The sequence below is a fragment of the Micropterus dolomieu genome, linkage group LG17, assembly GCF_021292245.1.
Source record: "Micropterus dolomieu isolate WLL.071019.BEF.003 ecotype Adirondacks linkage group LG17, ASM2129224v1, whole genome shotgun sequence".
NCBI classification, from domain to species: domain Eukaryota; kingdom Metazoa; phylum Chordata; class Actinopteri; order Centrarchiformes; family Centrarchidae; genus Micropterus; species Micropterus dolomieu.
This window is the reverse complement of record NC_060166.1, coordinates 18,252,648-18,266,262: the sequence shown is the minus strand read 5'-3', so window position 1 is coordinate 18,266,262 and position 13,615 is coordinate 18,252,648. Positions and strand designations below refer to the sequence as shown.

General features: G+C 41.4%; 1 protein-coding gene and 1 long non-coding RNA gene across 5 annotated transcripts in view; one reads left to right on the top strand and one right to left on the bottom strand.

Moving 5' to 3' along the window:
• Positions 1 to 7,368: 7,368 nt before the first annotated feature.
• On the top strand, positions 7,369 to 8,897 carry LOC123985887. The gene is made up of 2 exons (XR_006828769.1): positions 7,369 to 7,455; positions 8,356 to 8,897. It is a non-coding gene; the product is annotated as an uncharacterized LOC123985887 (long non-coding RNA).
• A 3,902-nt stretch (positions 8,898 to 12,799) lies between these two features.
• folr (folate receptor) overlaps positions 12,800 to 13,615 on the bottom strand; it is a 6,504-nt gene continuing 5,688 nt past the window's right edge. For all 4 annotated transcript variants that reach the window (XM_046073024.1, XM_046073022.1, XM_046073023.1 and 1 more), the window contains one exon: positions 12,800 to 13,132. In XM_046073024.1, coding sequence (XP_045928980.1) covers positions 12,864 to 13,132 — 269 coding nt within the window. In that variant the 3' untranslated portion in view covers positions 12,800 to 12,863. The remainder of the gene's footprint in view (positions 13,133 to 13,615) is intronic.

The window sequence follows — 13,615 nt, the reverse complement described above, 5'->3', positions numbered from 1 at the left end:
GTTGCTGTCTGTCACAGTTGTGAGCGGGCTTTATCCTTACAGTAGCATGATACAGGAGAGCAGAACAGAGTTGAACACAGTGTTTAGACAAAGTTAAAGTAATACAGTACAAAATAAAGAATCAAAAAAACACATCATATATTGTGAGATAGAATAGAGACTAAAAGAAAATGATCTAGTCCTAGGATTTGTGGTGTGTTCCTTTTTGTCAACAACTGCAGGTCAAACTTCAGAGTCTGGATTGCATTTCTGATTGAACCACTCCCCCTAGCCAATCACAGATCAATGCTTTGACATTGTGATTGCACAGCTGTGACTACACGCCTGCAGCCGCAAGCTGGAGTTTAATGATTTCTGTGCCTGCAGTTCATGTCTGCTCAGCGGACCGGACGCAAAATGTTCAATTTGCCAAGCAAATGTGATTTGTGTCTGTTTGTGTGTATACTGCATGTGTGTGTCATGGCTGATTGTCTGTATAGAAGTATGGGTGTCAGGAAGGCAGCGTATGCAAAACACTCAAGTAATGATTTTACTTCTGCTTATTTACAGTATGTCTATGTGTGTAGGGAGGGATAAATCCATGCCTGGAGTTCATCCTGCCCTGTCCACTCAGCTGTTTTTACGGTCTTTCCAGGTCGGTGTCCCACAGCAACTAAAACGCGGACTGGATTAAAACAGAAAAGTGCTTCAAGAGCAAACTGCAAGAAGATTTGTAGACAGAAGACAGTGACATGGGAATAAACACAGCTCAACATGTGTCTGACGTCGCTTGAAGTGTTGGACAATTATCAGAGTTTTAAATACTTTCCAACTGTTTCCATCACATCTGGAAATTAAACCTGATGTATTTTAAATTTTCTCTCGCTGTGTTTTAACCTTTAGACTATTTCCTTACTTAGGGCAATAATGTTTTTACAGGCTGCCTAATGTCAATTCCTGCTGTGTGGCTCTGACAATAAAACATAAAAGATGTCAATTTTTTGTGTTTGTTTTTTTGGTATTCTTGCCTTTATCTGGCAGCCCACAGAGGAGACAGGGGAAGACATGTAAGGTCCTGGCCCATAGCGTCAGAGCTAAATGATATAGTCAGCCAAACCACAATGACACCGAAAACAAAAGTTCCTACGTCGAATTGACTTACGAACAGCACATTTATCAGATGGTTGCCACTAATACTGCCATATTTCATGTCTCCACCAGTAAAAACAGTGAGTGAGATGAGCTGTTCCTTTATTCTGTCTGGCCTCTGGAACCATATCCGGATTTAATCCTGTCACATTATGAACACAAATGCAGGTCCAGTGGCACAGAATCCATACACAGGACTCTTTGCAGTGTTTGTGTGCGTTTGTCTTCCTGTTGGCAGCTGATGAGATTCTCTGCGGGGTAAATACTATTGTTTCAGTAGCAGCAAAGTTATAACGAGGGGAGGGAGACGGAGAAGGAGAGGTTTATTATGGGATAGACATAGACCCAAAGCATACAGTCTGTGTGTGTGTGTGTGTGTGTGTGTGTGTGTGTGTGTGTGTGTGTGTGTGTAAGAGAGCGTATTACTCATGTTGTGAGGACATAAATCTGCTTACACAGTCATGTTGTGGTGGATTTTATGTTGAAGACTTGGTTTAAAGTCATGGTATGGTTAGGTTTAGGTTAAGGCTAGGGTTAGGGGTTAGGTAAGTACTGGTTAGGGTAAGGAAATGAATGTTAGTCAATGTAATAATATGTAATAATAAAATAAGGATTATAATGTCCTCTGAAGTGATGGACACACGACTGTGTGTGTGTGTGTGTGTGTGTGTGTGTGTGTGTGTGTGTGTGTGTGTGTGTGTGTGTGTGTGTGTGTGTGTGTGTGTGTGTGTGTGTGTGTGTGTGTGTGTGTGTGTCAACAATAGCCTCTGTTGAGGGTAATGAGGCTGTAATAAATCAGCTGAAATGTGCTACATAATTTTTACTACTAATTCTACTTGTTATTCAAAACGTTTTCTGTGCCTGTTATCTGCGTTCTAGCCAGTCATCTCATACATGTGCAGGGCAAGATACAGTAAGCACAAACTCTATACACTGATGAGTTGAATCCAGGTCAATGTAGCGCCGCAACTAATAATTATTTTCATTATCGATTAATCAGTCAATAATTATTACAATAAATCTCACATCATTATTCCTTTAGACTTTAAAGGCAGATTTTTGCACCTAAGTGAAAGTTGAAGAAACCAAATGGTTAAATGTGGTTTAAAACTATTCTTTATGGTCAGAAAATGACAAACAGTGGATCATTTCACAAAACATTCAATAATGATAGATAAAAAAAAGATGAAAAAATCTTTTTCAACATATATAAAATGAAGTAGCCTAAAAATGTTTTTCAGCCCATTCTGTCCTCGACAAAAGAAATATCTTTATAGACAAATGAAGTACTAATTGATTCCTGATTCAAATAAATTAAATTAAACATTTATTATTTATTTACATATTTTTTTTTAATATTTTATACATTTTATATATTTGTATGGAGGAAAATTATATCGCAATAATTATTGTTATCATTTTATCGCCCAGACCTAGTTAATAGTGGAATGAAGCTCCAAGGTCCTATTTACATCCAAAAACTGTACACTTTACCATGTTTGCTATCCAAACTTTCATTACGCCGGCTCAAACTCTCTTCTCTGTACTGACAAGTCCGCTGCACTGCAGGATTCAGGTTTCTTTGCCGGTGGCATTTGCTAGACAGCGACTGGCTTTCGAATTTCTTACGTACCAAATCTAGCTTGCCCAGGGTACATTTGAATCTCAGATTATATAGAGAAGAGTACAACATCTCCCCCTTCAGAAGAGGAATGTGAAAACACCTCTCTAGTGACTTTGCACTGACACAAGTCAGTAAATTCAAGGTCTGACATTTTAGGGGACATAAACATACAGAAAAACACATTGAGTGGGGTCTTTAAAGAAAAGCATACATTTAAAAAAAAATTCCCAACCCACTTACTCCACAAGGCAATAACACACACCCACTCACACGTCCTCCTGGTGAGGAATGTTTTCACAGAAGTGTGTACGTTTCAAACCATGCCTAAACCCTGACGTGTTTAGACGCGCTGCACTGATACTAAAGAACATCACCATGACAGGAAAAATAAGAAACAGTTCAATGTCTTTGTTGTTATCACACTGATGCAAACACAAGCTTATCAAACCTATGTGACTTCACCTGATTCGTGGCATCTCTCTTGATGGAATCTAAAAATGTGGAGCTGGAAACATTAGAGACATTTTCTTCTCCTTAGCTTGCAAGCAGTTTTTCAAATATTACAATACCTAATCACACAGTGACAGTGAATGGCAAAGCTTTAACATACTACATATTTTTCAAGATACTTTATTTGCAGCATCTGTAGCACATGAACACCAAACACCCTACACACACAAAAACTGAACACGCTCAACAGAAACAGATCAGCTTTAACTGTCGATCTGCTCATTTCCAAATAAAAGTGGTCACTTCATACAAAAATCAAAGTATTACCATAAAACTTGCATGCACACACAAAAACCCATAGTCTGCGGACTGAAATGTACACTAAGAGGAAGCGGAAGGCGAAGGCTTGAAGACAAACTGATCCTGAAGTCAGTCCTATTGCTGGTATTCCACCAGTTTATCTGGTATTTATCACCTCAGACAACAGCAGAGTGGAAACACATCCTTAAAGCCCTCAAAAACAAAGTACACGTCTGTGTATGTAAGTCATGAGGGCAAGCTCAACAAGAAGCCATGCTCAGTTGAAAAAATAAAACCTTTTGGCATGTGAGGTTTCGTGTGCAGGGACCTAATAGAGATCAACGATCTGGGGTCCATGTTAAGTCACCACATTGACGTAAATGTGAGCCGAGCCTCCGCGTTGCCATCTTGCAGTCCTCTGGACAAAGACAATCTGACAACGATTATTTTAAGCTTGAAGAAAATTTCTCTTAACAAATACATCTTATTAATTTACCCATACACTCCAACACACACATACACACTTGTAACAAGCTCATTTTAGACAGTTTAGAAAGTTAAAACATACGAGACAAAGGAGACGATATTCAACATCAATGGGCGGAGACCTCAGCCTCGAGCCTCCAGTATGTCACACTGGGGCTGTGACTAAAAACAGTGCGCCATTCAGCAGTCTGGACCCTGTTCACGCTTCTGGTGAATCAGATTTTACTTCCTGGAAATGCATTTATTTACACAATAATATTAGCACAAATTAAAAGAATGACACTCGTATGCTTGACCATATCATCTTTTCCTCTACGGCTTCAAGAGTTTTTGGGAAATACTGAGTCATCCTGTTCTCAATGATAGAAGGACCAACAGCTTGTTTCTGTCATACTGACCAGCCGACACTGGTCCACATGACCTGTAACTGGGTATTAAGCTGAGAAATACTTTGATATTTACTGCTTACTTTGTTTGTATTGTGAATGTTTTTATACAGTGAAACATAATTTGATAGTGTATGGATGAAGACTAGAAAGCATAATGATGTCCCAACAGATATTTTAAATACTAGAAGTGCCAGCTGAACAAGAAGACAGCTATGGTTTGACTTCCCTTTACCATGGACTAGATCAACTAGAGGCTATTTACACAAGGCAATAACATGCGTCTTGGGTGATCAAAGGTGGACCGCTAATCATCAGTTAATTTATATTTACTCATTCAGCCGACGCTTTTATCCAAAGTGACCTATAATTGCAATATATGTCAGAGGTCGTGCGCCACTCTCACACCAACGTCATGTATCCTTAACCACTGATCCATCACCACCCCACACTTCACACCTGACGTCACAATGCGTCTCCACACGAGGGACCACCTGTGAGCAGATCTCACCTACTTGCTCTATATGGAAATAAACACAACATTTCCATTTGCAAAGACCAAATGTGTTGGTGTTTTTAACCTGAATTTGATGAATTTACTGTTCTGAAGACCACGCTGGAAAAACAATGGGGTGCGGGGCAGGGCCTCACTGATTACTGTACAACAATACAACTTTATTCACTGATTTTGGTGAAACTGGATCATATTTTATGGAGAAAACATTTGCTCTGAATCAGCCCTCTGTTATTTACACTTTCCTTGTTGCAGCTATCCTATTCACTTTAAAGCTTAACTAAAGCTTTATTAGACAACTTGACGTGTGATTTTCAAAGCTTTGCAGATATTTAAAGAAAAAAAAAATGTAATGTTAATGAAGGACAAGTAGATAGTCAGCCAGTGCCACACACCACAGCAGCTCGTTTGCAACGCCAATCCATAGACTGGTTTAACTTTAAAATTAAAAATAATCATAGTTATGATCCCTTTTTAATTCTCTGGGTATCGGAACAGAAGATTACCTTGCACATCTATAACCTGAGACAGGTGCATCAGAGGGGGACGAGAAGGTCAAAAGTAAATGTATAAGCTGGAAACGTTTCGATACTAGATGAATGTCTAGTATCGAAACGTTGCCAGCTTATAAATTTATTTGTGCAAGTTAGATAGTGTGCTAGAGTTTCTTTGCAACTAATTCTGTGGGTATCAAGTTACATATACAAACATACTTACAAAACTGAGAACAGAGAAAACTGCCTGTCCTGTTTTATTGAGAGGAAGACTACAATTCTCCAAACATGGCCACTGTTAGGGTTGAATGATACATTGTCAATAACATTCACCACTAGGGCTGTGGATATGGCAAAAAATCATCTCCCGATGTAGGTCATTTCATATCCCAATAACGATATATATCCAGATATAGAACACTGTAAATTCAATGAAATATAGCATTTCCAACTGGAACTCGGGATAAGTGAGAACTTAGAGGGGAGAAATCCATCACCATGACAAATACCATGATAGAGTGAACAAGACACAGCAAGTAATGTAACTACTGTTAGCTAGGTTGTGGAATAGCAAACTGACAATACTTGCTGCTGCAAAGCTATCACGGTCCCAGAGCCGCACAGCAGCTCCAGATAGCGACACTACAGCTCTCCTGCTGCCACAGCTAACATCACAACAACAGCGTGTCTTGCCGAACTGTAAAGTCAGCTGTATGTCATTGGGCAAGACATTTAATGCGCGACCCTGTACGCAGGATAAGCGGTTGACGATGGATGGAAGACATTAAATGTTACCTGACTGACACACACATCATGCTGGAACTGCTGGAAAGTGTTGTGTGGATCGTTCATTATATTTAATACAATTTTCTCTCCGCCACACCTGCACGCGTGGAAGAAAGGACCGTGGTGAAGTTAGTTTAAAGTTGGACGTCCGATAGATACCAACGTCAAGCTAACTTCACCACGGTACAAAGCGCCGTTCCTCCACCAAATAATTACGGTAAAGTGTGGAATTTGCGAAACATTGATTGAGTATTGATCACGGCATTGAACAACTGCTTTATATACATCTCTAAAATCAGGGACATTTTAGTTATTTAAAAGATGCATATAGACTTTGTATGGTTAAATCATTGTATCTGTTGTTTTATATAGCCTACTGCAGTATATAAATTGCAAATATCTACATTAAAATCCAACGTCGTTCTTCATTGTTTGTGTATCCCAGGTATCTGGTACATCTTCTTAAATATCAACATAAAAAACCCAACATGTCCCAATTTCTTCCACTACTACTACTAGCTATAACCACTAACAGGGCATGAAGGAAATGATCAGAGTAATAAGAGGAACGATGAAATGTTCACTTTTGAATATTACAGCTGTTTTATTGCCATAATCCTGTTCCACGACTGCCAAAAAATCCAGAGCAGGTGATATTCAATAATGAGAGTATTCTAGCAGTTAGCCATTTGTTTAAGAGTGATAGTAAAATAAATAAATAATGACATTGATTGTAAAGCACAGTTTGACTAAAGCCTGTCAATAAGAAAGGAGGCGCATCTTGAAGGAAACTTTCTCAGATGAAACAAAGTCCATTATGTGAAAGGTGAAAGGGGAGAGGAAGGGAGAGGTGGAGGCGGAAACAAATCCGGAAACGGTTGATGCATCGATGTGAGGAATGCTGCTGGTCATACAGTGACCTAATGAATTATGACGAGTGCATCCAGCAAAGAATCTAGGACCTAACTGACAAAGGGAAAAGACGTCTAAATGGAGAGTCACTGCAAATGAATGCACTCTGTAGTCGTATCATCAATAACAAATAGTGTTAGAACATAGAGAATGTACTGCTGCTGGTGTGCATGTACACACACACACACACACACACACACACACACAGCATGGGGTAAACTATCAGATAGGGGATGTAGGTCGAGTCAATGTCAGAGTATCGTGTCACATGGCAAAGGCCTTTTAGTTCCTGCATCTGCGCAATCGGTATAGTCTGTGCATCTGTTTAACGCTATGTGGGCACTGAAGGGGACACGTGAGTCATTTTGGTCATTGGTAAGTCTAACATCCCTTTTTCCACGGTTCATTTGACTCACCTGAGTCACTGTCAAGTGTACACAATACTGGGAGGTAGTATCTGTGTATAGAGGCTTAATCATCTGCCTGTCAGGTGTATAGGGACATGGTTTCTTTTACTCACGTCAACATGGAGGTGGTCAGAGGCAAAGCCTCCCCTTTGGAAATGAGGGTGGGCGTTTAATCACCTCTTTTAGCAATGAGGATGCCGTGTCCTCTAACTCCCTATGAGTCTTATACTGACATACTTCATGATATACTGTGTGTAACTGCTCAGCTAAGCCAGCTGCTTCACCACTGCACTGATATGATATGAGCCTTAAATGAAAACATCAGCATGACTTCACCAGCCCGTAGATGCTTATATTTAAGTCCACCACCATGCAGTTTCAGTGCCCTGTAAAAACGGCGCTGCAGGCAACCACATCAGACACAAGACAGGCAGCCCTAAAGTTGTCTGCCATGCTGAGGTTTCGCCTGCTGGGCAGACAGACAGTCTCTCTCTCCCACTCACGGACTTCCAGGAGAAAGTAAACAAATGCGTTATGGTTGAAAACGTGTTTAAAACTAGCACACGCGGGCTTCAACCTGATCTCACACAACAGCACATGATGCTGCTGCTGCTGCAGGAAAGTTTATGTACAGCTCAGAAAAGCTTGTATAGCTTGGCAGAGAAACAGCAGACTAGGCAGTGGCTTCAACACAAAACCCAAGACCCCCTGAAGACATGTGCTAGCTGTTCACTTAATTTAAACTGTCGGCAAAGCCATGTCGTTTCCTGGTAAACAAGGGGAAAGCAGGCCGCACACACAAGTTAAGAGTTACTTACAGTACACACAAAGCGTAAGCCCCGTTGACACTCTCACTGTCCCGCACCAGGAAGCTGCCGTCTCTCCCGGCCCGAGCAAGCAGCTCCTCGGCAGCAGCTCGACTCAGGTCCCGGTGATACCACATCGGCGGTGCGGGCCCCAACGGAGAAACCCCACCACCACCTCCACCACCCCCGGCCATGACCACAGCCCTTCAAACCGGGTTTAACTCAAGCTGCTTCCAGACTTCTCCGAAAACCTCCCAGCCCTCCTCCTCCAGACTACAGAAATAATCCAGTGAGTCGAGAGCCGAAAGACAAAGTAACTCGGCGTAAACGTTATTCCGACGGAGGCTAGGAGGCGCGAGAGAACCGACGACGGGGCTACAAGTTTTACATTTGTTAAATTACGCTGCTTGTGGCAGTTTCCTCAGTTCCTGAAAGGCTCGTCACCCTCCTCTTTCGCTTCCCAGTCCCACGGAAATCAGGGTATGTAAATCCACTCCGGAGACCGGGGAGCAACAGCGGGGAAGACCCGCGTCAAAGGCCGAGTGTCGCTATATACGACTTCCTGCTGGGAGTTTCAAAATAAAACAGGCTGATGATAAATTCACATTGAGACACTTTATTTCAGGAATAAAATCACCCAGTTTGTTTCCTGATATGACTTTATCTAGCGAGATTGACAGAGCTCTCTGGGAAGGAGGGATGGAGGGTTAGAGAGACACTGGGATGGCTAAATAGAGAGGGAGAGGAGGAAAGGAATGGAGGAGGGATGGAAAGTGACTACATTTACTCATCTACTGTACAAATTAGGTATACTTCTTTTCTCTTACATTCAAAGAGAAGATTTTCACTTTTTAATCCACTACAATTATCTGAGAGCTTTAGTTACAATTTGCAGGTTCATGTTTTACATGCAAAACATATGATCAATGGGCGGCGCGATGGTTCAGTGGTCAGCAAGAAGGTCGTGGGTTCAAACCCCGGTTTCCCCAGCCTTTCTGTGTGGAGTATGCATGTTCTCTCCGGGTTGATTGGTGACCCTAAACTGTGGTTGTCTGTCTATGTGTGGATGGACTGGCAACCTGTCTGATGTCAGCTGGGATTGGCTCCAGCCCCCCGCTGGAGCGACGCAGGATAAGTGGTTGACGATGGATGGACATATGATCAATAAATAATTGTTATAGATTGAACCACGCAACAGTGTGTAAAATAGTTAGAATTAGGTGCTACATTAAAATGCTTTGTACACCTTAATACATCTTTGGTATGTTATGATATACAGTATAATAATATAACACTCTGAAAGTACTACTTGTAATACTTTAAGTATATTTTTTGTCATAATACAGTACTTTTAGGAAGGTAACATATTAAATGCAGGGCTTTACCTTGTACTTTAACAAAGAGGTATTGCTAGTTTTATTTAAATAAGTGATCCAAGTACTTCTTCCACACTGAAAAGGGGGAAATAAGGTTCAGTTCCCCCCTTTGTTGGAGTACCAACCAATCCTATATCCTGTCGGCACTTGGCATGTGCTCAAGTTTCTGTAGCTGCAAGCAGGCTTACACAATTTAGAATAAACTGAGGATTTTCTAGCAGATTAAAACCAAACTAAAACCACAACTATATTGCAGCTACCGATATCTCATGTATATCACCTTCTCTTTGCAAATCCTCAAATATAACCTTGTTTGCTCCCTCTTTGCTTTTTTATCGTAACAGTTGTATCCTACATGGTCAAAGCCTTCACGTGTGCCAGAGGGCTTTCCTCTTTGAATATCAGTGTGACCTGTAGCCATAGAGGAGGCCAGGCTGCAGTCATTTCTCAACACAAGCGCCAATCCAGTTATGCAATCTTTTTCTTTTCGAGACCACACACACACACTCCCACAAGGAGTCCAACTATGGGCCAGACTGGCAACAGCCAACCCAACATTTAGAGACAGTTGCACATTATTCTGACCTTAGCCTTTTTTTTTCTCTAGTTGCCCACAAAAAGTCTGACTCCTAAAATGTGGTACGGATACACGTACACACACAAAGCATGTGTAGAGTTAAAGTGAGGGAGAGAGGGTGAGAGTTGGGCAGGGTGGTGTGTGTTGCCAATGCCCTCAGAAAAAGTGAGTATTAATAGCCACAGGGACAGCAGCCATCCCAGTGCTATTCCTGGGTATGGCATCACACTGTGTGTGTGTGTGTGTGTGTGTGTGTGTGTGTGTGTGTGTGTGTGTGTGTGTGTGTGTGTGTGTGTGTGTGTGTGTGTGTGTGTGTGTGAGTCGACTGTAAAAGACTGTAAAAGTATGTGGCTTAACAATATGTCTGCAAGCAGAGATCGTAAAAGTACGCTGCAAACTTCTGCATCTTTGCTAACACTGAAGTGAGAGTGCACAGTGAGGCTGTGATGCTCATTACAAACTCAAAAACCACATTGTTGGATGGATGAGTATTGGATACACAACTTTGCTATTCTTCAAATTTTGTAAAGTTGGGCTTGAGGGTGAGCCAATAAAACAGACCATGTTGTTGCCTATACAGTGGCAATAGCGTCACTTTAGGCCTCTGTATCGAGGCCACACTACACTGTGTAGACATCACAGAATCAGTTTGTCAGGCTCAGCTTTACATTGTTGGACTTTCATTAGTCTAGTTTTACTTTGTCAGGCTTAGCGCTCTCTTTGCAGTTAGACGCAGCTACTCATAGTATTCTTAGCTATATATAGCTATATTCTACAGTATGTTAGCATATCGTTTGGCATAGTATGTCATCTGGAAGTTAAATATTTTCCAACTTGTAAATATTGCTCCTATCAACATCCAAGTTGGACTAGTAGTCATAGAATGCCAATTTGTTTCTATGATATCTGGCAAATGAAAATAATATGCATGCCTTAAATATTATGTAAGCATCTGAAAAGAAAACTAGAATGGATTTCTCACATCACCAAACATCTTCATAAAAGATAGCTAAAAACCTATGTAATGTTAATTTGGTAAATGTGCGTATTCTTGCCCTCACACATTATTGCGCTGTTCATGTGTGACTTACATTTGTGATAAGTAACACTTGCAGTCAGCAGCGTTAGATGCCTGAAGACAGTTCTTAGAGGTAAGTGGGGAAATATGTTTAAGGTGATGTAAACCTCAGTGTGTAAACTGATGGGATTATGGAAACAATTATTGGTGTTTGTTGAAACGGCTCCTATCAAGTTTTCTTTTAGGTGTTACCATGCTGGAGCACTGTTAGGCTCATATTTGGATAAAACCGTTGGGTGAGTTATGGCTCCAATATTACCAAACCTCTGCAACAGGATGGCCCCGTGCAAGGCCACCTCTCTATCTGTATGGGAGCTTTATGCACACAGTTCACACAGAGAAACGAGACAGGAAAGATTAGTCTGGGGTTCACAGCTGAACTTGCAATGCTTAATTATACAGTGGTATCATAAGGAAGGACACTATTATCAGCGTCAGAAATACAGCACCACCACTTTGACACTTTGTCTGATCTCTGTCAGAATGTGAGGCCACATTTTCAAAATATTAAGATACTGTCGACTGCATCAGTTATGTCTTTTGAAAAAAGAAATTAATTATATATATATATATATCTTCAACTTATCTCTGACCTGCCAAGGTCCTCACTGGTCACATCTTGGTAACCAATCACAAGACTTATTCAAAGACCTGATAAAACACATTCAGACGTGGCACTGACACACGCACACACCCAGATAGAGATTGTGTGACAGATAAACACACTTAAACATATAGGGGAGAAAGAGAGACATTAACACACCCTTACACACTCTCTCTCTCTTTCTTTCTCTCCCTCTCTCTGTCACACACTCAGGGGACTGGAACTCCATAATTACCAACCAGCGGAGCCCACTAACCACTAGCTGGCCCAGATTGGTCATGTGACGGTGTGATCACTGGGGCCCTGTATCACTGTAGAGAAACAGTTTGCCTCAGTGCAGATCCTGGATCAGTTTGACTGTTTCCTCTCTGTGGGTTGAGGTTATGAAGGGATTTTAAACTGATCCACAGAGAAATATCATCCCAGAGCTGTCTAGTGATAAAGTATGTGGCCTTCATGTCTTGTCCAGATGCACCGTTTAGTTTAGTTTGAATTTCTCTACCTACATGTTAAGTTGATTACTTTTACATTTCAGTGGTGAAACTATAATCTTGTTTTTGTGTGATTAATTCTGTAGGCCACTGCTGTATTGTTCATCCTGACGGAGAAAGCGATACACTGCATGTTCCCAAAAAAGGAGAGTTCATCAACTCTCCTTTTTCGCTGCTCAGTATTTCTTCAGCTTGATTTTTCCCATTTATTCATTTGCCAATGTCTGTGTAGCAAATCACAGCCCATGTGGAAATATACAGTAGACAGTGCATCTTTACGCAGAAACAACAAGCAGAAACTGTACGCAGAAACAACAAGCAGTTCATTAGGGTGAAAACCAGAGTTATTATCAATTAAATGGCTCAGTGACTCAAAAGAGAAAATTTGAAATCAGTTTTATTGATACCTCCAAGGTGATACAGGATTGGTCCAAGGATATCATCTTAGTTCATCTTTGCAGATGCGAAAGCCAGGAAAAGCAGCGTTGTCAAGGCAACGCTCTGGCGTTGCTCTGCGTTATTAAGGTAGTACTCCGCCACCTTCTTGTTCGGGTTTGGCCCGGTGAACCAGAGCTGCATGCAGCGGCCTGAGGTATTGGTGTAGGTGGTATAAAGGTAGGAGTTGGACCAGATTTGTTCACACATGGACTGGGGTGTAGGGTAAACCTCGGTCCACTTTCTGCATTTGCTGCCTTCAGGGCATTTGTTAATACCTGTAATGGTGGAAAGGGAGAGGGAGAGAGTGTTTATGACAGAGCAGGGGATTAGAAAGAGTGCAAATAACAACCACAGCTATTTCTCAAGTAATTGGATTTGATCTAAATTCAGTAATGGCCTGGCAACCAGTTAGAATAGTGTAGTGGAAGTGAGTGCATGGTACTGTGTGCATATAGTCATAAGGGTTGGCTTTATGTGTAAGATAAGTGTGTAAATGTGCATGCAAAGGTGTGTGTGTGTGTGTGTGTGTGTGTGTGTGTAGTACCTGAGTTCCAGTCCCATCCCTTGTGCCAATCAGTCTTGCAGGTGTAATCATTCTTGCAGTCTTCCCACCAATTGTGGCAGTCCTCCTTACAGAGAGGCACATCCAAGATACGCTCCTTACGCCAGTTCTGATCCACCTACACACACACACACACACACACACGTCTGATAATCCACTGGTCGTCCAGAGCTTGGTTCCATCTTGATATCTGGCT